Source organism: Sphaerodactylus townsendi, linkage group LG02 (genome assembly GCF_021028975.2).
Source record: "Sphaerodactylus townsendi isolate TG3544 linkage group LG02, MPM_Stown_v2.3, whole genome shotgun sequence".
Lineage (NCBI taxonomy): Eukaryota > Metazoa > Chordata > Lepidosauria > Squamata > Sphaerodactylidae > Sphaerodactylus > Sphaerodactylus townsendi.
The window spans coordinates 63,887,172-63,909,433 of record NC_059426.1 but is presented as its reverse complement, the minus strand read 5'-3'; the positions used below and the strand labels follow the sequence as shown (position 1 = coordinate 63,909,433).

Here is a 22,262-nt window from a genome sequence, read left to right as displayed (position 1 = left end):
AAAGAAACAAAAGAAAGAAAGAAAGAAAGAAAGAAAGAAAGAAAGCAAGAAAAAAAAGAAAGAAAAAAAAGAAAGAAAGAAAGAAAGAAAGAAAGAAAGAAAGAAAGAAAGAAAGAAAGAAAGAAAGAAAGAAAGAAAGAAAAGAAAACTTTTGAAAAATAATTGCATGTAAAAGGAGACCCAGCGTGCTGTAGTGGTTAAGAGCAGGTTCACTCTAATCTGGAGAACTGGGTTTGATTCCCCACTCTGCCACTTGAGCTGTGGAGGCTTATCTGGTGGAACCATTAGATTAGCTTGTGCACTCCAACACATGCCACGCCAGCATGGTCCCACGACCTTGGACCAGGCTTAGTTCACAGTTCTTGGAGTTCTTTCAGCCCCAACCACCTCACAGGGTGTTTGTTTTCAGGAAGGAAGGGAAAGGAGTCTGTAAACCCCTTGGAGTCTTCTTACAGGAGAGAAAGGGGGGATATAAACCCAACTCTTCTTTTTCTTCTGTATGTGATACAAATATGTTTGGCAAAATCTCTTTCAAATGTGCATCAAGGAGCAGAGTGATAGGAGTTTGAAACTTCTCTGCACATTTCTACAAGCATGTGCCCATTAATTAAATGGCAATTCAGATGTGGTCACACCTCGCTATCTGTACCAGGGAAGGTTGCAATTAAGGAAGCTTGATGTTTACAAATTCAAGTGGTGTTCAGGGTTATCAAAGCTAGAAACAATCTCTTGTTGAACAACTCTCAATGTCAGCAGCTAATGAGGGAGAGAAGCAGATGAGGGAAAGTTCTGGCCCAGGAGGGGCGCTGTACAGCATAGGACTGATTAACAGATGGTGCACGCCATGTTATCATTGCCTCCACCCACATACCCAAGTATTTACATACGCAACAGGGCTTCTCAATCTGTTTATTTCTATTAGTTTTCTGGTTGCTCTAGTGTGACTTGCGCATATCAGACAATTAAAACAGCAAAATAATTATATAGAATGTGACTGATTGTGCACAATGCCTGGAAATTTGGGGAGCAGGGTCTGAGGCAGTGGCGTAGTGCCAATAGGGTGGGGGGCATGGGCGTTCCGGGGCATGGCAGGACATGGGGCACACGTGTGCCCCAGGTGCCATTCCCCCTCGCTCTGCCCCTGGTTTGAGGAGGGCAGGATTTGGGAAGGGGAGAGATCAGAGGAAAGTAATGCATGGGGTATAAAGCAGAAATTTGTCTGGAGATCAGTTGTAATCCCAGGATATTGGCAGCCATACCAGTGACATAGGTATAGATTAATATGGGGGGAGTTGGGGGCGGGGCCATGTCCTCACCCACCCCTGGGGGCATGGCTGCACCTCCCCAAGCCTCCGAGGCCAGAGACGGCAGACTCCCCTGCCAGCTCTGCCCCACCCTGCCCCATCCTGCCCTGCCCCACTGGCAGGGCTTCCAGCCAGCAGCTGACTGTCCCTTCTGCCCTCCCCTCCGGGCAGAGGTGTAGCTAGGGAAAATGGAGCCCAATGCAAAATCTGAATTTCGCGCCCCCATCTCCCCATGGGAGGCCACTGTGATGCTGGAATCCACCCCCAAACAGCATCACTTTCAATGGTGTTTAAACTAGGGAGCCCAGATTCTCTTTTTAAATCCATCTTAAAGGGAGAATCTGGGGTCCCCAGGTAATACAACATTGAAAGTTATGCTGTTTGGGGGTGGATTCTCCCCCACCCTGAAACAGCATCACTTTCAATGTTTAAACTGGGGTGTAGTCGTGCCGCGAGGTCAGCGTAAGAACGAGACGAGACGCGGTGATTTCATCTGGTGGAGAGCGCCAGCAACGGGGCCCATGGGTGTCCGTTGGAATTCCAGCGACTCTCCGTGATGCTGGTTCCTGGCACCTTTTATTATGATTCTGGCGGGGCGTGTAGAAGAAGAGGCGGAACAGGGGAATTCCGGGAGAGCAGGAGGCTGAGCCGGGATCACTGAGAGATCACTCATGTGATGCATGATCTCACCTGGCTGCTACGATGCGGAGAGTGGAGCATCAGGCGTCTGGGCCCTAATCTCTCACCTGGGGGGGCAAGGCCATTGTCCCTTTGTCCGGGACACCCGGTGGTTGTGAGCCAGGTAGTTCATGACCTGTGACTCATCGGGGGATGAGGGGTGGGGGAGCGGATAGCGACCAGAAAGACGGCAGAAGCTCGCCCGGTGTGCCGGCGCTCTTCTTACGGTGCTGCTGGGTCAGCGAGTGCATCCCCTGAACATCTCCTCCTTTTTTTTACATTTAGGAAGGGAGGCCCGAGAAATGTTAGGGCGCGATTTAGGGGGACGCTTGTCTCCTCCGGCTACCGCTTGGCCAAAGCTGGTCCGAAGCTGCTTGATGCAACATTATTAGGACTTGGACATGGCTATGTAAGGGAAAGTCAAAGGGGTTTCTTTACACATGTTACAGGTGCAAATATTAGATATACATTGAATGAAACAAGATCCGAAGCAATGAAGGAGCACACAATCAAAGCTTTCAATGTGCAGAGCTGTACAATAGCATTCTCAACCATCCCCCCGGTAGCCAGCTCCAGAGGGCTGACCACCTCAGTGGGTAGTAGAACGTCATACTTCCCGTGATTTCATTAGGATACAACATCATGCAGTTCACGCACTTTCATAAGCCTAAAATGGCAATTATCAGAAAGATTAAAACAACAAATATCCTGTACATTCTCACACCCTTGGTGATGCAATAACAACAAATAATCAATAGCGGCACGATTATCTAAGGTCGCCTTTTGACGAAAGTTCCACTCGCTGCTTTCGGAGGCCAGAGCATCCAGAGCAATGGAGGTAGAGTTGATGGACTTACGCCGAAGGGCACAGGCCAGCCGGCCAATGGTCTTAAGCGCTTGCTAAGAAGCGAAGTCCGGGGACTCCCACTAGGGAAGTCAGCGTAGGGAGACCGGAACTCCACTTCGGAGAGGGCAACCGCGATTGTTCCGCAAGAGGGGTCGAGGGGCAGAGTGGAGCCCGGCCGGGCGGCGGCGCTTTCCGGGCTCCTGGGAGTGGAAGGAGCCTGGAGGCAGGACGCAGGTGCATGGTGAGGCGACTAAAGGCAACAGAGAGTCCCGCAGAGAGCCGAGCAGGGATGTAGTTGAAAGTTCTCTCCCCGCAAGTCCAGAACCAACCCTTCGGGAGCAAGATGTTCTCGCACAGGGGAATGTCCTCCGTGCGCGTGCAGTTCCAGTTGGCCGAACCGGTGAATGGGCCCGGTCGGTTCCTCGTCTCGCCGCTGGGCTGGAGATGCGGGCGCAGGTGTTGGATTTGTGATTAGCGACAGTCTTGGTGATTTCGCAGGGAGAGAGCGCCGGCCCGGGGAGTGGTTTGGACAACGGGTCCCCAGTCACGCTTCGCATAGAGTAATTCTGATGGATGAGGCATTCATAAAGGGGCTTAAGCCAGACTCCTGCTAGGGAAGTCTCCAGGGGCTTTTGCAAACGGGGAGCAGGCAGGAGCTTAGCAGGTCTCCGACTCCCAGGGCATCACCTCGGCCCAGGCAGAAGGGATCTAAACGCGTTGGCAGCCGCAAGCAGCAAATTGCTCCCCAGATGTTGGTCTGGTCAAATCTCGTCAGGGGGTGACCGACTGCCACCGGCAGGTGAGGCAGCAGAGCAGGCAGAGGGATGGTGGGCCGCCGAAAGTTGGCAGTGATGATCGCAGCGAGGGCGGCACAGAGGTTCCTCGGGCGCCTCGGGGTGGCCTTGCTTATGCGAAAGCAGCTCTTGAGCTTGGCTGGCGGTTGCTTTGACATTCCCCCCAGGTCATCCGCTCTTTGGACCGCCTAAGGCCGGGTGGCGGCCGTTCCTTCGCCGAGGCCGCTGGGCTGGATCCTCCAGAGAGATTCGCTCCATTCTCCGAATGGGGGGCTCGATTTCTCCTGGTGCCATTCCATGGGCTGGCCTGTCACGGGCATGAAGTCGGATCCACCAGAGATCTGTAGGAAGAGTGGACTGAAACACACCCCTTCCCCAGGTTATAGTGGAGGGGCCGGGTCCTGCCGGGCTTGAGAGAGCCGATGGCGGAGGTCAAAACCAAGTTTGTTAAATCAGGTTTGTTGGGTTTAGTGTTTGGTATAGGACGACAGGCTTATTTTGCAGCCTGGCGTAAGGGTTATTGCTTTCTTTTAATGCAGTTTGCTGGGGGCCGGCATTCACCTCTTCTTCTTTAAATTGTTTGACAGGAAGGGCAGAGGGTAGGCTATCCTCCCTGATGGAAGCTGGCTTCGAAGGAGCCATCAGGGTGCTGGCCAAAGCGAAAAATGGGTCCGGATCCTCGAGGAAGGAGGGGCAAGCCGACCCTCTGGGGACCATTGTGGGTATGCATGCTTAATTTGCAACACATTAAAAGAGGGCTTTGATGCGCTTTTGGGTGATGGATGCATCTGGGAGACAAAGTAATCAGGCGATTAGGGGTAAACTTCTACAACACAAAAGGGGAGGGGTTCTTTTCTCTTTGCAGGGAAAATGTACTCATTGTCCGCGACCTTTGGTGGTTAACGCTTGAGAGGCTGGAAATGGTGCTGAACTTGTAATCGAATTATTTTGGGGATTTGCCGCCTCACGAAAACCGCTTCTCTCCTTGTTGGGCGCAGCGTTGCCAAGCCTGGCCTTCCTGCACAGTCCAGCCAGGGCGCTTGGCAACCACAACTCCACACAGGTTTGTGTGTGAATTTGGTGCTGCAGCATCCCTTTGACTAGAGGCCTGGGTCCCTGGTCACTTAAAACCACTCCTTAAGGGCGGTTTCCCGCCAAGCGCCTGGCGATGGTAGCCACAAGCCAAACAGGTTTGTCAGGGGCATAGGGATGGCGGCAGCCTCCTTTTTAAACTGGGGCCTGTCCTGGCAGTGCTGGGCGATACCAGGATCGGGCCCAGATTTTTAATCCAGGGAGGGCCAGTCAATGCCAATTGGCTCCCTCCCCGCCTTCTGCTGGTTGGAAAGATAGAGGGAAAAGAAAAGAGAGAAAGGGGGGGTAGTTTCCCTGGCGGAAGTTCCTCGAGAATGAGTTCGAAGGCACAATTAGGGGACTCTAAGGATTCTGTGTGGATGGGTTTATCCATCCCAGACTAGGGTCGCTTTTAGACCTGGCTCATGAGGTCCCTTCCCCAGAGATTGACATGGATGTCCAGGAATCGATGGGGCGGACTGTGAGCTGCCGCTCGAGCCCTGGGCTGTGGACCGTGAGCTGGCATGGATGCTCTGCCCGGCTCCGCTGCTTTGTCTTCCCCCCACCCCAGATGTGCGGACAGGTCTCGGTTGGCCACTGGTCAGGCCACTCGGCTGCTCTTGATGACGGGTCACATCAGCGCCGGTGTCCACCAGGCCCTTGAACAGATACCCTCCACGGTGAGCTCCAGGTACGGGCTGGAGCTTCCATGGGTGTTTCCACCGCTGCGATGGTAGTATTGGCTGTGCCCTGATGGCTGCTGGGGCTCGTGGCCTTTATTGTGTCGGCAGCAGGCAGCGCATGGGGCAGGAGGATCAGCTGCGCGCAGCTGGTCCCACTGGGCAGCTCCTGCGGGATGTTTGCCCAGACTTGGAGATGGATGAGTCCCTGGTGCGTGGAGTCAATGACTCCGGGGATGATGAACAATCCCTGCTCAGCGGCGGAGGCCTTTGGCAGCACCAGCCCAATGGTCCCGGTAGGGATGGGGTCGCCATATTGGGTTGGGGCGACGAGGACCTCGTGGGGGAACTTAAAGGAGATTGGCTGGGTGCACATGAGTGAGATTCCACGAGAGGGGGGTGGTTTGGGTGTGGGTCTTGGTGTTTGGGCCTGCTCTAGTACTCTTCCCCTTGGTCCTGGCTGGGGAGATGCCCGGCGCGAAGTTTCCCGACGGGCAGTCGCTTCTCCAGTGGAAACCTTTCTGGCACAGGGGGCATCGGGTTCTTGGCGGCCTCGGGGGCCTTCGCCTCTTGGGGGAGGACCCTCCTCCATCGGGGTTGTAGGCCCCCCCGCCGGGCTGCCTACACTCCCTCCGGAAGTGTCCTGACCTGCCGCAATTAAAGCAATCACCTTGGGGCTGTCCCCTGGCGGTGGAGAGTGCTGCGGCAAGGAGGCTAGCTTGGTGGGCAGAGGATCCAATGTCCTGGCAAGCCTTAAGCATGTCGGCCAGTTCAGGATCTTTGCCTAGGCCCATGATTGCTCTACGGCACTCTCTTTGGCGAGGCGCATGAGGAGCTCGTTTTGGGCCTCCTCGCTATCTACCTGCCTCTTAAGGGCCTCCTGGAGCCTGTTCACAAAGTCGGCGTAGGGCTCTTGGGGTTTTTGTCGGATGGTGGAGAAACTTTGGGTAGGTTGGCCAGTATTAGGGACCTTGATAAACGCCTTGTAGGTGCATTCCGAGGCGACCATAAGGGTGGCCTCTGGCAGGACGATCTGATCGTTGGGGTTGGCGAAGGCATCGAAGCCGTAAAGCTGCGCGGCGGTGTAGGCGCCGCCTGAGGCGGCTCCCCTAGCGATACACTGCTGGCGGAACTCACTTTCCCAGATCACAAATTGTGCAGGGCTCAAAAGCATGCGAAAGGTGGTCTTCCAGTCATCCGGAACCATTAGGTGATTCCCGACTGCTTCTAGCATGCCTCTCACATAGGCTGGTGACTCCTACGTCCCGCATCGCTTTCGCGGAGTTCGGTGAGGATATTATAGCTTAAAGGGCGGTACTCGACAACCCGCCGAACAATACCATCCTCCCCCTCGGTATCCGTGAAGTGAACGGGGCATAAGGCGAGAATATCGGTATCGTCTTCCGTCAGGGTTTCCTTTTTTCGCAGGTCGTGGTTAATCGCTCTGCGAGGGTTTTGAAACCCGCGCCATTACGTGGCGCCGACGGAGGTGCTATGGCTTCAGAAAATAAAGGCAGAGCAAGGGGTGGGGGCGGCCGAGCCGCAGGAGAATTTGAAGAGGGCAGGGGAGCATTGGGGGCAGAAGGAGGACAGGCGTCCAATTTAGAGGATAGAGAAAATTCCGGGGGGGTGAAATTGAAGTTGAAAGATCGAAAGGAGGGCGGCCTACAGCAAGGGAGCCATAGGTCTGCAGGCTGATGGCGACATAACATTGTCTCCACGTCAGTAGCAGCGACACCGGCGCTGGTGAGGCTCTGTGCGAAGAGTGCCCGATGTTTTCCCAATCTTTAAGATTCAATGTCCCCCTCCGGGTACCATGGGCATTGAGCTCAATCTCCTCGACCAATTTGGCGCAGCCCTCTCTTAACGGGGACCCTGCCGCTAACGCTTTAGCTCGTTAACGTGCTTGTCATAAGCCCTGCTTTTGCAAGCTCCCATACTCACCGGTGTTCCGTCGGACGAGAGAGTGTCCTAGGACTCGAGTCCCTGGATGCGCCGATCCAGCGGACGGGCGATACCGAAATGGTGGTCCCTGGATGCGCCGATCCAGCAGACTTCGGCACCGCCGCCCTTTCCCAGCGCGACGGTGAGCAGGGTGGAGGTTCGAGGATTCCCGGTTTCGCACCAGCTTGTAGTCGTGCCGCGAGGTCAGCGTAAGAACGAGACGAGACGCGGTGATTTCATCTGGTGGAGAGCGCCAGCAACGGGAGCGCGGGTGTCCGTGTTCCAACGCTTACTCTCCCGTATGCTGGTTCCTGGCACCTTTTATTATGATTCTAGCAGGGGCGTGTAGAAGGGCGGAACGGGGGGAATTCCGGGAGAGCGGGGGACTGAGAGATCATCATGTGATGCATGATCTCACCTGGCTGCTACGTGCGGAGAGGAGCATCGGCGTCTGGGCCTAATCCTCACCTGGGGGCAAGGCCATTGTCCCTTTGTCCGGGACACCCGGTGGTTGTGACCCAGGTAGTTCATGACCTGTGACTCATCGGGGGATGAGGGGTGGGGGAGCGGTGCGACCAGAAGACCGCAGAAGCGCCGGTGTGCCGGCGCTCTACTTACGGTGCTGCTGGGTCAGCAGTGCATCCCTACACTGGGGACCTCAGATTCTCCCTTTAAATCCATGCCGAAGGGGGTGGATTTAAAAGAAGAATCTGGGGAAATTTGGGGGGTGCCTGCTGACAGGGGTGCAATTGTTAAGCTAGCAGCACCAAACTTTCAGGGTATCTTTAGGAGACTCTCCTGATGATACCACCCAGGTTTGGTGAGGTTTGGTTCAGGGGGTCCAAAGTTATGGACTCCCAAAGGTGTAGCCCTCATCTTCTATTACCTCCCATTGGAAACAATGGGGGATGGGGCACCCCCTTTGAGTGGTGTCATTAGGAGAGTCTCCCAACAAATCCCTGAAATTTGGGTGCTGCTAGCCTAACAACTGCGTCCTCTGAAGGCCAAAAACAAAAAGCACTTTAAAAATACCAAAAAAAAAACACAAACAGTGAGCAAAACTTCAGATATTTAATGGTGGCTTGAACCCAAGAACCCCCCCCCCCCATTACCTACATCCTTGAACCATACAACTGAAACATGGCAATATCCATGTGCATTGCTGTGAGCTAAAAAGTGAAGTGGCCATTTGGTACGTAGCACAGACTGACCAATTTCCATCACTTGTAGAGGTTTGTGGAAAAAGTTATTCACCCCTCATATATTGAAAGGTCAACCAGCCACATGGTGGAGCAGTTAGACAAACATTTTGCTAAGTGTTAAGGGGCCACAAAAAGGGACTGCCATCCTTTGCATGTTGGCAGTTTCCGTACTTCCCGCTCCCAATACACATCCTGTTTTGTGAGACCCAGACTAAATTTAACTGTTTTAAGAATATCCATTTTCCATTCAAAAAACTGAGGAGATGCAGGCCATTCAGCCCCCTCCCTCCGTTGCACCCAACTGGCAATTTGTGTAGGCATTGCTTGCAAGCCAGGAACCGCTGGCCCTCAGACTTTTTCATTTAACTCCAGCTGCTGGTAATCAAGAGAAACCTGAGTCATGAAGTGAATCTGACGGCATGGTTGCACAACCACAGGTAATGGGAGAAGAAATCAATAGCCAATTAAAACTGATACGTGGTGCTTGATCTTTCTGGCTTGATGGGAAGGGTAATTAATGGAGGAGCTGTCTTTTGACACTCACAATTCACATTCTTCTGTCAGGCCTGACATTGGCTTTATTTTAGCAGTACTTGCTGACTCTTCTATGCATTATTTAAAATATACAGGCCTGGAATAAGCTTTGACGTAATTAATTTCATCCTTTACATCAGGGGTCCCCAAACTACGGCCCAGGGGCCAAATGTGGCCCCCTGAAGGCATTTATCCGGCCCGCCAGGCATGGCGGCGATGGCTCCATTCATGTGCAGTGGGGGCTCGAGGGAGAGGAGGAACCGGCCCCAACGGCTGTTGATTGCAGTTACATGATGGCACCCCCAAATCTCCATGAATTTTCTGACCCAGAGTTGGAAACCTTACATGTGGCAACGCCTGCTCTGCCCTTCCCTCTCAGCTACTCCATGTGTTGCTCTCAGGCTTTCTGTTCCACCTCACTCCCATTGGCATCAGCCAGGCTGGTGAATCGCTCGCTGGCTGCTAGGGAGGAAAGAACCCAGGAAGATACCTGATCCTGGGTTAGATGGAATGTTTCATTGGGAAAGTTCTGCTCTTTTTTTTTTTTACAGGGGAAGGTATTCCACAGCCTCCCCAACAATATTTGGAGCCCACCCTGTACTTGACATACTTTGGTTACTGTTCTAAAAATAGACCATGACGGAAAGGCTGAAAGGTGAAATCAAACATTTTACAATCATTTGTGCATAGGAATTTGTTCATAGTTTTTTTTAGTCCGGCCCTCCAACAGTCTGAGGGACAGTGAACTGGCCCCCTGTTTAAAAAGTTTGGGGACCCCTGCTTTACATGTTTCATGGAGAGATAGGCAGAGAAAAAGAAAAATTGCTCACTCTTAAACACAAGAGCAGCATTTCAGTTCTGCACAAGGCTGAATACAGTTCAGTGTGAGGGGAAAACCCCTCATCACCTCTGTGTATGCTCTGAAATTTGAAGCATCTGTTTGGTTGTCAAAGCAAGAGGGCTGGAGATTCATACCAAGTTTCCAAGACTCACTTCTGGATATGCAAAAACAAAAAAGGGAGGAGGGGAATCATGCAAAGCTTTTTGTTCTGAGTGGAATTCCTCAGCTAAATTTGCAGGGTGTGTCTAGTGGCTAATACCTAGCTGCCGACCAGGCATTCTTGGAAGAGGTAGCTGCCCTTGAATCCCTGATATATCTCAGGAAGACACAGTAACTGTTTCAAAGATTGGGAATGGAAACAGCTTTTACATTGATCGTCTCTCAAAGAATAGCTAATGTGGAGAATTATTTTTGTGTACGTCTATCATGTGACATTAAAGTATTGGTACAATTCTGAACAACTGGTTGTTCTTCATTAAATGATTGGAGTCATATTTATACTGGAATGTTTTGTTAGGTTTAGTGAAAATAAAATATTCCCAAATAACTTTTATAACATCTGATCAATATACCTTTTGAACAGAGAAACTGTACAATTAGTTCTATGATATGGGTTCATTTGCATAATCAGCACTCATAAAACTGCAATACTGATGTAAAAGAAATGTCTGAAATCAGGAAAATCATTGAAGGGAAGACACCTTCATCTATTCTCCCCAAACTCTAGTTTCTGGAATCTGAAATGAAAGAGGAGTTATATACTTTCTTGTTCTTTCCTGGGCCCCATATGTAAATAAGAAGCACTGAATAGGGAAAATATAATCAGCTCTCCAGGGCCACTTTAACCAATCTGTGCAGCTGTGCACTGAACTTTTGGACCAAGGCTCCTTCTAAAACTTGTTGTTACAGATTAATAGCTGTGCTGTTTACTGTTGAAAGGCCCATTTGCTTGTAGTATGTTGTGCTTGTATACGCATAAATAAGGCAAAACTTACAAAAATATCATCAGTCTGCAATCAGTATAACAGTCAGTATAACCTTTGCCTCTAATGTGTCCAGTGATCCCCAGCTTGGAACTAACTAGTAAGGAAAAGAGACGAGCCTGGTAAGAAAGGGCCCTTTTACTAGGTGGCTGTGAAGCAAACTTCCTCTTTAAGAAAACCACTTGTTGAACTCCTCCACCTTTTAGATAAGATAAGTTTTAAAGTTTTAAATTTTCTTACCTACTCAGTTTTTATTACAACTGTGAGGCGAAGCAGAGTCGACCCTGTTTAGTATTTGGATGGGAGACCACCAAAGAATATCAGGGTCCCTACTTGGAGGCAGACAATGGCAAAGCCCCTCTGAATGTCTCCTGCCTTGAAAACCCTACGGGGTTGCCATAAGTCAGCTGTGAATTGAGGCAAAAAAAGAGATGCTATTAGAATATGCATTTCTGGGCTAATGGTCCAGTGATCTTCCATCACAACATACCGGTAGTTTCATATCTACTCAGCTTAGCCACACTTGAGAACAAAACTGAAAATGAGAATCGGCCCTGAGTATTAATGCAAGTGCTTGTTTGACTGAAAAAAAGGGCTTCTGCAGCTACCTGAGGAATACCCATGCCTGTTTAACACCAACAAGCTCAAATTTATTTTGATGAAATCCTGGAGCTTCTTGCAAATTGCTGGTAAACTGATAGGCTCCTTGGCTCACTCTTCACATTTTACAGTCACAATTGCATCGGCATTATTTCCGCCTCCACATCCACTCCTTTCCTTTGGTTCCTTTTTAATTTTACAGCTTCCTGAGCTCAGTATTGAGAAATCAATAAGTAATTTAGATCCCGGCTGCCGCAAAGGAAAACAAAGTTATTTTTGTATTTCTAGTAAATATTTTGAAGCTTGATTTATCTAGGAAAACAGGTGCTTGGTTGATGCATGGGTCCATCCATCAGCATCATATTATTAATTGCATCGGGTCATAAATACTTATGATTTAGAAGGAAATAGACAGATTTTTAAATGCCATACTTTTGAATTAGCTTGCTCATTAATATTTGTAATGAGCTTTAGGCCTAAAATGAATTGAACTATCCACATCTGACTCGTGGTCTTCTGGAGATGCTTCTTGCTTTCATAGCTAAGGAGGGTTGTACCCAGAGAAGAGGCCTTATTTTCAATGGTGCCCTGATTATAAAATTCCCTTCTTAGAGATGCTTATTTATCTGGCACCTTCCCTACTAGCCTTTAGGTGCCAGGGGAGAACGATCTTCTGTTTTGATTGATTTTCACCAGATTGGGTTTATTATAACTGAATGTTATGAATTTTATCATTTATCATTTGTTAACCTCCTTAGAAATTCTCTGAACTGAACATTAGATTATAAATATTTTAAATAAAATAAATTTTTGAACTTTGTATTTTATCTTCAGTATTTACATTTGTATTGTGAAGTTGATTTCTAAAGTTTGGAGCCAGTGGTGTCAAATTAACCAGCGTAGAAAGGCACCTGAGAGTTAACAGAGCTGTAGATAGGGTTGTCAGCTCTAAGTTGGGAAATACCTAGAGATTTCGGGGGTGGAGCCTGAGGAGTGCCAGGTTTGGTGAGTAGAGGGATTTCCGTGGGATATAATGCAATGAAGTCAGAGGCGTAGCAAGGGAGAAAAGCGCTCGGTGCACTGATGCTTCCTCTGCCCCATCCCACCCTGGAACGCCCCCACCACAACCCTGCCACGACCCCACTAGACCCCACAGGGGTGTGCGCCCGGTGCGTCGTGGGCCCCCCCTGGTCCCATTGAAGCTATGCCTCTGAATGGAGTCCACCTTCCAAAGCAACCATTTTCTCCAGGTGAACTGATGTCAGTTGTCTGGACATCAGTTGTAATAGTAGGAGATCTCCAGCCACCACCTGGAGGCTGGCAACCCTAGCTGTAGACAAAGGAGGTCTGCATAGCTATGGTGAGAGCTAGACCTCAGTATCTTGACAACAGTCAGTCTCAAGGCAGTTCACAAATGGAACTGATACACTGAAGTCCAGGGAAGAGGAGATTCGCCATGAGAACACTGGCAGAAAAGGCCTCAGAAGACTGTATAATATAGAATATAGAATAAGTACAAATACAGTTCTGTACCCAGTTCTGCATTATTTTATTGTTCTTATCAAGTTGGTATTAAATATTAAAGAATACAGTTTGTCTGGATCTGAGGAGAAATGAGTTCTTTTACTTAGGAAGCAAGCAGCTAAAGTCTAACTACGTTAACCAACCCTGAGTAACCTGATAACTACCAACAACACAAACACACACTCCAAATATTTTAAATTGCAAACAAAGTGAGCATACAGAGTCTCAACTCAAGAGAAAATGGGTCAAATCATTTGATTTCAGGCTCCTTATTTCTGAGGCTTGCAGCATCCGTGCTGAAAAGTACTATATAGTTGTTATGTATTATTAAGCTTAATATTAGCTTTCACAAAAGATCTTTGCTGATGACCAGATTAGTACTTGAATCCAGTATTTGCATTTATTTGAAATATTTGTGTGCCACCTCTTCAGAGAAACTGGGCCACTCTTGACCCAGAAGAGTAAAAGTAATCAACCAGAGTAATGTCAGACCAACAAAATCCATCTCCAAATCAAAGAATTCCCATATATTTGGGGGAACATACCATTGTTGTTTCAGGTCTTTTATGGCTCACATACGTACTGAATAAACTGTGTTTCAAACAACTTTGTATATTTGATAGATGACAACATATATAGTTTCTGTCCAAAAGAGAGAGAAAGCATTGTGTAAAAATTTTTTAAAGATAAGCAAAGCTGAACATTGACTTAAAATGTTGATTCAGAATTTGAAATTTGACTGAGTTTCAGTGCTTGTTGGATAATATCTCCATTTTTCATCTAAGTTAATATCAAATGCTGTAAAATGAGGTAATGTAAGCAGAATGTAACTTGGCTCATTGAAACTATAACTGTGAACTGACCTGAACATTAATTGTATAGATCTAGCATTTGGAGAATCCACCAGCCTTATTTTCAGTAACACTGATCCCAGTATAAGATTAGCAGCCCCATCCAAAGAGGGCTGAATTAGCTGTTGGGAGTGGCGCAGGCAGAGGTGTACTGGGGGAAAATGGCACCCAGGGCAACATCTGCTCCGGCAGCCCCCACACACATCCCTGTGCCGCACTTACTCAAGTCACTGGGACCCCTGCCAGCTGCTGCCACCCTCCCACCTCCACCAAAGGGGAGGCTGCACCTGCCTTACTCCAGAAGGGCAGTAGACCTGCGGTTTGCCAAGTCGTTGGGACTTGGTCTGCCAGCCCTGGTGCCCCTGAAGAGAGGCAGGTGCAGCCTCTGCTCTGATGGGGGGGGGGCAGCAGTAGCCGGCACAAGGTCCGAGGGACTTGGCAATCCGTGGGCTGCTGCTGCCCCCCAACCTCCATCGGAGGGGAGGTCATGCCTGCCTTGCTCCATGGGCTCCCGGGCGACTTGCCAAGTTGCCACAACTCGACGTACCTGCCAGAGGGACATGTGCAGGCTCCTGGCTTGAACACATGGGGGGGTGCAATTTTTCACCACCACCCCCCGTGATCTACTGGGTGGTGCCTGGGGTCAATTGACCCCCATGTCGGTCTTGTAGATACACTCCTGGGCACAGGGCTGCACTGGTGGATTTATCCTCCCTGGGGTACTTGCCCAAGAGAGGGACAAATCCACCAGCACATGGCCACTGCAACCCTCCCCTGGTGCCAGCATCCCAGTGCCCCCGCTGTGACTGTAGCAGGGGCAGTCCGTGGCTATGGCCAGGGGAGGAGCCAATGTTAGTTGGCTTCCTGCTGGCCATTGCCCCAGCAGCCAGGGCTTTGGACTTAAGTCCCCTGTTCAGTGGTGTAAGTCCATTAAACCCAATGAAGGGTTTCCGGCAGCAGGGAGGCTTGTTTGCATTTTTAGTCTCTCCACACTGTTGGAAAGCACCTTTGGGAGTGGCGGACCAGTGCAGCTATGGTGTCACATCTGGGCGCTCCACCTTTTGGATGGGGTGTAGAATTCCTTTGATCTTCCTGCCCTTAGACTGTATCATCGAAAAGACTGGACCAGCAAAAGGTTCAACACATTTGTCAAGTGAAATTGTTTCATTCATCCTGCTGCACTAGACTTGCTTATTTATCACTGAATAATACTGAAATATATTTAAGTCTTCATTCTAAGCTCCATGTCTCCCATTTCAAAATCAAAAGGTCAACCATAGCAGTAAATGCATAAATCCAAAGCAGAAAATCTAACTGAAACAAAAATATTGCTACTCTAACCCCACCCTCTTCCTGTACTGCCAGCATCCATCACTGGCAGCAGGCTTTGTGGAGGGAGGGAGGTCTTAAAGCTTCAGCAATGAAGCCTGTATTATAGCACAACCCTAAATATGAGCCAATGTCCCAGTGAATCCCAGATGCTCATGACAAATTATAGGGTTCTTTTTCTTTACCAGAGAGCTCCTAGTGTGCCTTGTACACCAGCATGGTGTAGGGCTTAAGAGCAGTGGGTTCTAGTCTGGAGAACTGAGTTTGATTCCCCCTCCTCCACATGAGCAATGGATTTTTATTTGGTGAACTGGATTTGTTTCCCTGGTCTTACACATGAAGCCTGCTGGGTGACCCTGGGCTAATCACAGTTCTCTTAGAGCTCTTTGAAATGGAGACCTTTGTGAGCCACTTTGAGGCTCCTTACAGGAGAGAAAAGCGGGTATAAATTCAAACTCTTCTTCTGGATGTCTGCTGAAGAATGCTGAACTCAGATCTGTTCCTGTGAGGTAATTGTTATGTTGTAACAGCTCCACTTTGCAACCTTATTTGGTAAACCTTTTACAGATATAAAATGTAAAGCTCTCGGTCCTTTCTACATCTCAGTATGAAACAGATGAGAAAGGTATTCATGGTATGAAATGGAGTGGCAGTTGCATAGCTTGCTGTAACTTTCTCTCTTTTCTACCCAACATTCCCTTACCCTGTAGGTCTGATCATCCATGAAGGCCCCTCAGTTTACCGGATTTTTAAACGATGGCAAGCAGTCAATCAACAGTGGAAAGTGCTGAACTATGACAAAACAAAGGACCTGGAGGATCAAAAAATGGGGACCAGGACCAACCAACGAACCTCCTCTCAGAATAACCATTCATCCTCCACTGGTGGTGCAGCTAGCAACTCTGCTCCAGCCGACAGTGTGGCCCGGGCAGCTAGTCACACCACAGGCACCTTGTCTGACCACCACTGTGCTTATACCATCTTGCATATACTCAGCCATCTGAGGCCTCATGAACAGAGAAGTCACTCAAACTCAAACAGAGAGCTTGTGATGAGAGTCACCACAGTCTGAGATATGGAATTCAGGAGGCCTTAATGCAACACAGACTGGCAGAGGAACACAAGAGCTGGGGAGGGGGTGGCATGGTATGCCTTTCCCCACTGCCTGATCCTCTGCAGCTGCACAAGGGGCACAGAGGCCCTTGGCCAGCCAAGAATGGTGGAGGCAGAGCCGCACACACATGCTGACAAGAGCAGAAAGTTTTATAGTCACTAAAAATTACAACGAAGTGCAATACAGACTAAACAAACTGAAGTAGGGCAGGAACTTGCGAAGGCAAGGGGAGTTCAGATGGTCTACAAGGAAAGGGTTACACTTTAAACAAACACACGCACATTGAAAATGGTAGGAAGGAAAGGAAGATTGGAGTATTTTTCAAACTGTATTAACCAGGGGTTCAAGTATTTGAATGCGTAAATTATTCTGTGGCCATATGCCACAGTGTGTTCAAGTGAAATGGCAGTCATTGTATTGCTATTGCTATTTTATACAAGTAAAGATGCTGCCTAATTTTTACCATACAACACACAAAAACTCCTGATTGACTTCCATGTAGAGGTTTTCAGGATATGTGCCACTGGGAGGGGGAGTATGACCTTTATTGGAGCTGTACAAGCTTTCAAAGCACAAACCACTGGTGGGTGATCTATGCCTTTCCTCACTGCAGGTTTCAGCAACTTGAATTATCTCATGCATAAACACTGTATTTTATTTGTGGAGGTTTAGAAATGGAACTGCCAGATTTAATTTCCTGCTTGGTCTCTCCAACATAATCTCCAACACCAGTTCATTTCCCTCGGTATCAGTGATTTGTTAAGAGATCCATGATATTTATTTATTTATTTGTATATCTGTCTAACTGCTCCTTGCTTTGCAGGATGCCATGTTGTTTCACTGAAATGTTTTTTTCCGTTCAATCATTAAGTCAAGGTATTTACATTTAAGTGAGAATGGATCCAAGTTATTCTATAGACTTAAATTAGTTTAATCATCATTCCTGTTCCACAAGGAAATCTGAGAAGAGCTCTAACAATTTTTATCACCCTCACCAAACCGCATTTTTCAGGATTCCTTAGGGGGAGCTATGATGGTTACTCCTCTCTGTGCTCATATTTCTGCAGTTGCCAGGAGCTGTAGTATCCCTGATCACATTCAGAATCTACTGTGAAGTGGATTCTCGTTAGTTTTGATTTTTTTACAAGTTCACAAATGGTCATTTTCATCTATTTTTGTATGTTGAAGCAAATTGATGAATGGTTTGACATGTGCCAAGATTGTAACTTGCAACATCTTGCACAACTTTGAAAACTGGATTGATCAGGATGTGATAAATCACAATTTGGACATATGCTGACTCGTTCACAAGACTAATTCAGTGCCAAAATTCACTGAATAATCGGCTTGATTTTAACTTGTAAAAAATAGTCATAAATAAGGCTCATTTCAGGTACCAGGAGATCTATCTATATACCATTCACTAGGCAGAACTTGTGAAAATATCCATTATCACTTGTGAAAATATCTCAAGAGAATGCGGGAGGGGGGGGGGGTGTCCTGAAAATGAAGATTCCCTCATTACTCAATGTCCCAGTCCAGTATAGTGGCTTTTGCCGTAATATGAACAATGTCAGAAAGTTCAAGCCGGCCATATGGAGTGTGAGAGAATACTAGACTAAATGGAGGTTTGCTGTGATCTGGAATGGGCATTCTTACATCTTGCCCCAATCAGTGACATTTAATATGGAGCCTATGAATGCCACTATTGACATATTCTTTGTGACATTGGCTTTCATAAACTCTATGCATATTAGTTCCATGAGAGGTATCCTATGGGGAAGAACTGTTTGATGGTGTCCATGAGAGTGCTGTAATGTCCTGTCCAAACATTAGCCTGTAGACATGGTCAATCCAGCATGGACTGTTGTGGCTTTTCAAAAGTTCATGAAAAAGATGTTTCTAGGTTGTACTACCTGCTGTTCAGGTACTTTTTTTTATCAAAGCACAGCTTACTTGTCAATATGGGAACAATGTTGGCAAGGACTTTTTAAATGCTATCTGAGCACATCTGAAACCTTGCCATACTAGAAAATCAAAATATATTTACCTGCTGACTTTGCCTTTTCCACTTCCTAACTCCTCTCCCTGCTCATCATGAAAGGATAAGTCTCTTCCATTGCAACTCCATCTAGATTAGCAATTTCTCCCAGAAAAAATAAACTGATTCTCCAGGCCATTTGCTAATTAAATATAGAGAAATTAACTTCATGCCATCATGGCCTTGCTCAGAAGATTTGTTTATATCAATGATTACCCTGGTAGACTGCAATCACAAGATGGGTGAGAATGCACAGCGATAGCACCAGGGTTTGTGAACTTGTTTGCCACCACAAAGTTAGCAGTGGGAAATTCTCACAGTGCAGGTTTCAGTTAAGAGCTGAGATCCTCTTCAATCTCTCTTCCAGCAGTAGCCTTTGAAAAATGTGCTGCCCGTCCTCCTGCTATGGCAGCAGCTCTTGTTGCACATCATTTTTTAAAAAAAAATAAGTGGAATTGACACTGCAAGGCCACTCCCGCAGCAAACTTGGAACGGACATCAGGTAGTTCTAGGGCTGCCAGTGAAAGCTTCAGAAGCAGCTACATCATGGGGGGTTGAGGGCAGATCATCTACACAGTAATGACACTTAAGGGGAAAAAACAGACGTGAAATTGAGTAGTTCTGGGTATCAGCAGAAACTGACTGGTAAAATGGCCTGGCAACCAGAGGTGGGATCCAGCCAGTTCTCACCACTTCTCTAGAAGTGGTTACTAATTTTTTCTGAGTGTCGAGAAGGGGTTACTAAAGCAACCTCCCTGCCCAATAGGGACTGGAGGTGTGTGTGTGCGGCGGCCCCACTGTTTGAATCCCACCACCATCAGAACCTGTTATTAAATTTTTTGGATCCCACCATTGCTGGCAACCCTAGGAAAGTACAGTGTGCAGACACACTTCTGTGAATGGTGACTTGTGACTGAATGCTGCTTCTGGTCAGTCATTCCCACTATATTAGGCATATTCATTTTAAAATAAACAAGGCCAAGATGTAGCAAGCTGAATGCATACAATTAACATGCATAGGCATACTTTTATGTGCATAAGCTAAAGAAGTCTGTTTCATTATCATCACAGGTGCTCCATGGCTACTGAGCTTGTGGCCCAAAAATTGAATTTCTCTAGTGTAAGCCTGGTCTTTCCAAGGAAGCAGGGAGCTGATATGGTCATCTGGTGAGCAAGGACAATGTGTTCAGAGGGCGATTTTTTGTTTTGTTTTACCATCTTTAAAGTACTTTACCTCAGTACGCTTTGGGCTACAAATTCACTATTCCTGCAGGGGGTTTTTTTGAGAGGGGGCAGTCAGGATGCTTTTAAACATAAACCACTTGTTTTGTTTTCTTACCCTGCTGTTTTAAGAGTTTTGCGTCTATAAGTAGGGCTCCTATTCAAGCTTGGTGTCACCAAAATTGTCTCAGTGTCTGATTATATGTTAGATGTGAATTGGCTGCCAGCTCTGGACTGGGAAATATCTGAAGATTGGGAGGGGGGGTGGAGCCTGGAGAGGGCAGGGTTTGGTGGAGGGACCTCACAGGGTATAATGCCAGATGGTCCACCCTCCAAAGCAGTCATTTTCTCCAGAGGAACAGATCCTGGTCTTGTGGAGATCAATTGTAGTAGTGGGTGCCACTTGCAGGTTGACAACTCTAACCCTAACCCAACTTTCATTTAATATGTGACTGGGCACTCACCTTAAAAATTGGGGGGTGAGATGGGCAAATCAAGTCCCACATATTTACAGAGGCAGGAGAATCTTCATCATTGTCCCCTTCCACCCTATGCACTTTTGCTAACAGAAAAGGACCATTGGGGATGGGGGGTGGGGAGCAGCTGTTTTTCTCACTGGCAGTTCCATGTGTTTGCCCACAGCCAATGGCAATACATGAACACATTCTTTCTTGATGGTTCATTTGTTTGTTCCTTTAGTGCACTGTTTTAGGATACTTTCTGGTGCTAGATATCTAGTCATCCCAGGGAGGCAGATATAGTTTATTCAAAATGCCAGCCATAGCCTACATGAGTAGAAAGTTTTATCCTGCCAATAGGTTTAAGCTTGAATCCTATGACATCATAATTCCCACAATGCTTCCCTCCAGACATTAAGATAGGTTTCCTTTGCTGCCATGGGCAAGATTCATGCTTTTTAAGGAGTCCTTTCATACACTGGTGTGCTAGTGGGAGAATAAGTGAGTACCACAGTGGAAAGCCTCTTAACAGAAGTCAGAAAGAAGCATAAAGGGAATGATGTCATAGGTTACAAACATTAGAACTGATTCATTGGGATTTGCCATAGAACACCAACAAGAACATGTGAAACGGCTGCCAAAGAGAAAGACAAGACTTTCCTCAAGTTATACTGAGACTTACTACTAGAAAATCTTGCCAGGAGTGTATGGTCTAAGTGCTCAAGGGCACGGTGGCAGAAAACATCAGTTCTGTTTTGGTTTGATCATGGTGTTTGGTTAAGGCTACTTGATAGTAGTGGGGGGAAGCCTGCATGGCAGAAATTGCCAGTTATTTCAGAAAGTCCATCAGTACTATTTCATCTTTGAGTTCAGAAGATAACAAATCATTGATCCCCAAAATGACATCTTGTCATTGGATTTCCTAGCACCCTTTTGTTCTTCAACAGGACAACTTTCCCGTTTTTCTCAGAAGACCCCCAGAGATGGCTCATTTATGTCTGAAAGGTGTACCTGTTCAGAAACAGCTGTCTCCATCATATGAAGATGCTTTGTTTGTAATCCTGCTTTTTGTGAATGGTCCCTGTGATAGGCAGTTTGGGTGATCCCCACTGTCGATTCTCAAAATTCTAAACCGTCCACAAGTACTTTAGTGCTGACAAGCAAAGGATCAACACCTAATATTTTGTCACAGAAACATTATTTCAGCTGATTTGTGCACAATAGATGGTGGCAGATTAAATAGGGAAGAGTTTTGGGGTGTAATATGCTAAAACCCTGTAAATTAATTTTATCCAAATGTGATCCTAGATCTAATTCTATGTGGGACCCAGAACCTGGTATGGGAAGTCAGTGTTGTTGAGCCGATAGGGAACAGTGACCACAATGCTGTCAGATTAGTATCTCTGCATGCGAGCAAGTGACAACTACTAATGTAGTTACATTCACCTTGTCATGCCCTTATATAAACCCATGGTGTGACCACACTTGGAGTACTGTGTTCAGTTCTGGTCACCACATCTCAAAAAGGATATCGAAGAGGTAGAAAAAGAGCAGAGAAGGGCAACAAGGATGATTGAAGGACTGGAGCACCTTCCTTATGAGGAGAGTCTGCAGCATTTGGGACTCTAAAGAGAGGAGAGGAGACGTCTGAGGGGGGATACGATTGAAGTCTATAAAATTATGCATGGGATAGAAAATGTCGACAGAGAGAATTTTCTCTCTCTTCTCACAATACTAGAACCAGGGGGCATACATTGAAAATGCTGGGGGGAAGAATTAGGACTTTTTTTTTGTTGCTCCATGGATTCCCGTGCCGCCTGCCTGCCATTTGCTGAAAGCCATTTGATTCTCATATCATGACTTCATTGCTTCAGTGACACATCATTGAAAACAAAAAAATTGGAAAAAAACAACATGTGTGCATCCCCATCAGGGAAAACTAAGTTTATTCATGTACTTTACAAGCTGAAAAAGCAGCTGGCTGCAATGCAGGCAGAAGAAACAGCCCTGGGAATCTTTTGAGCAAATAGTGGGAAATACGAAGGATCTCTGAAGTGGCAAAAATGGTGGGTAAAAGACCTAGCTTTGCTGGTTGTGCTTTATTTTTTAGCGCTAACCAAATAAAAAATGAAAATGGTTCTTTTAAAAACATCTGCAAGACATTTTATTTATTCTGCTGTGCAGAAAGGACATTGTAGTCTTTTTCCTAATCCTTAGAGCCAAACAAGATGTAACTTTGGCAGCAG

The 22,262-nt window shown here is 47.3% G+C and overlaps 1 protein-coding gene across 1 annotated transcript in view; it reads left to right on the top strand.

Moving 5' to 3' along the window:
• The window catches only part of MARCHF4 (membrane associated ring-CH-type finger 4), a 188,857-nt gene extending 169,869 nt beyond the window's left edge, over positions 1-18,988 (top strand). The window contains exon 4 of the mRNA XM_048487107.1: positions 15,893-18,988. Within this exon, the coding sequence (XP_048343064.1) occupies positions 15,893-16,254 (362 nt within the window). The 3' untranslated portion in view covers positions 16,255-18,988. The remainder of the gene's footprint in view (positions 1-15,892) is intronic.
• Positions 18,989-22,262: the final 3,274 nt, after the last annotated feature.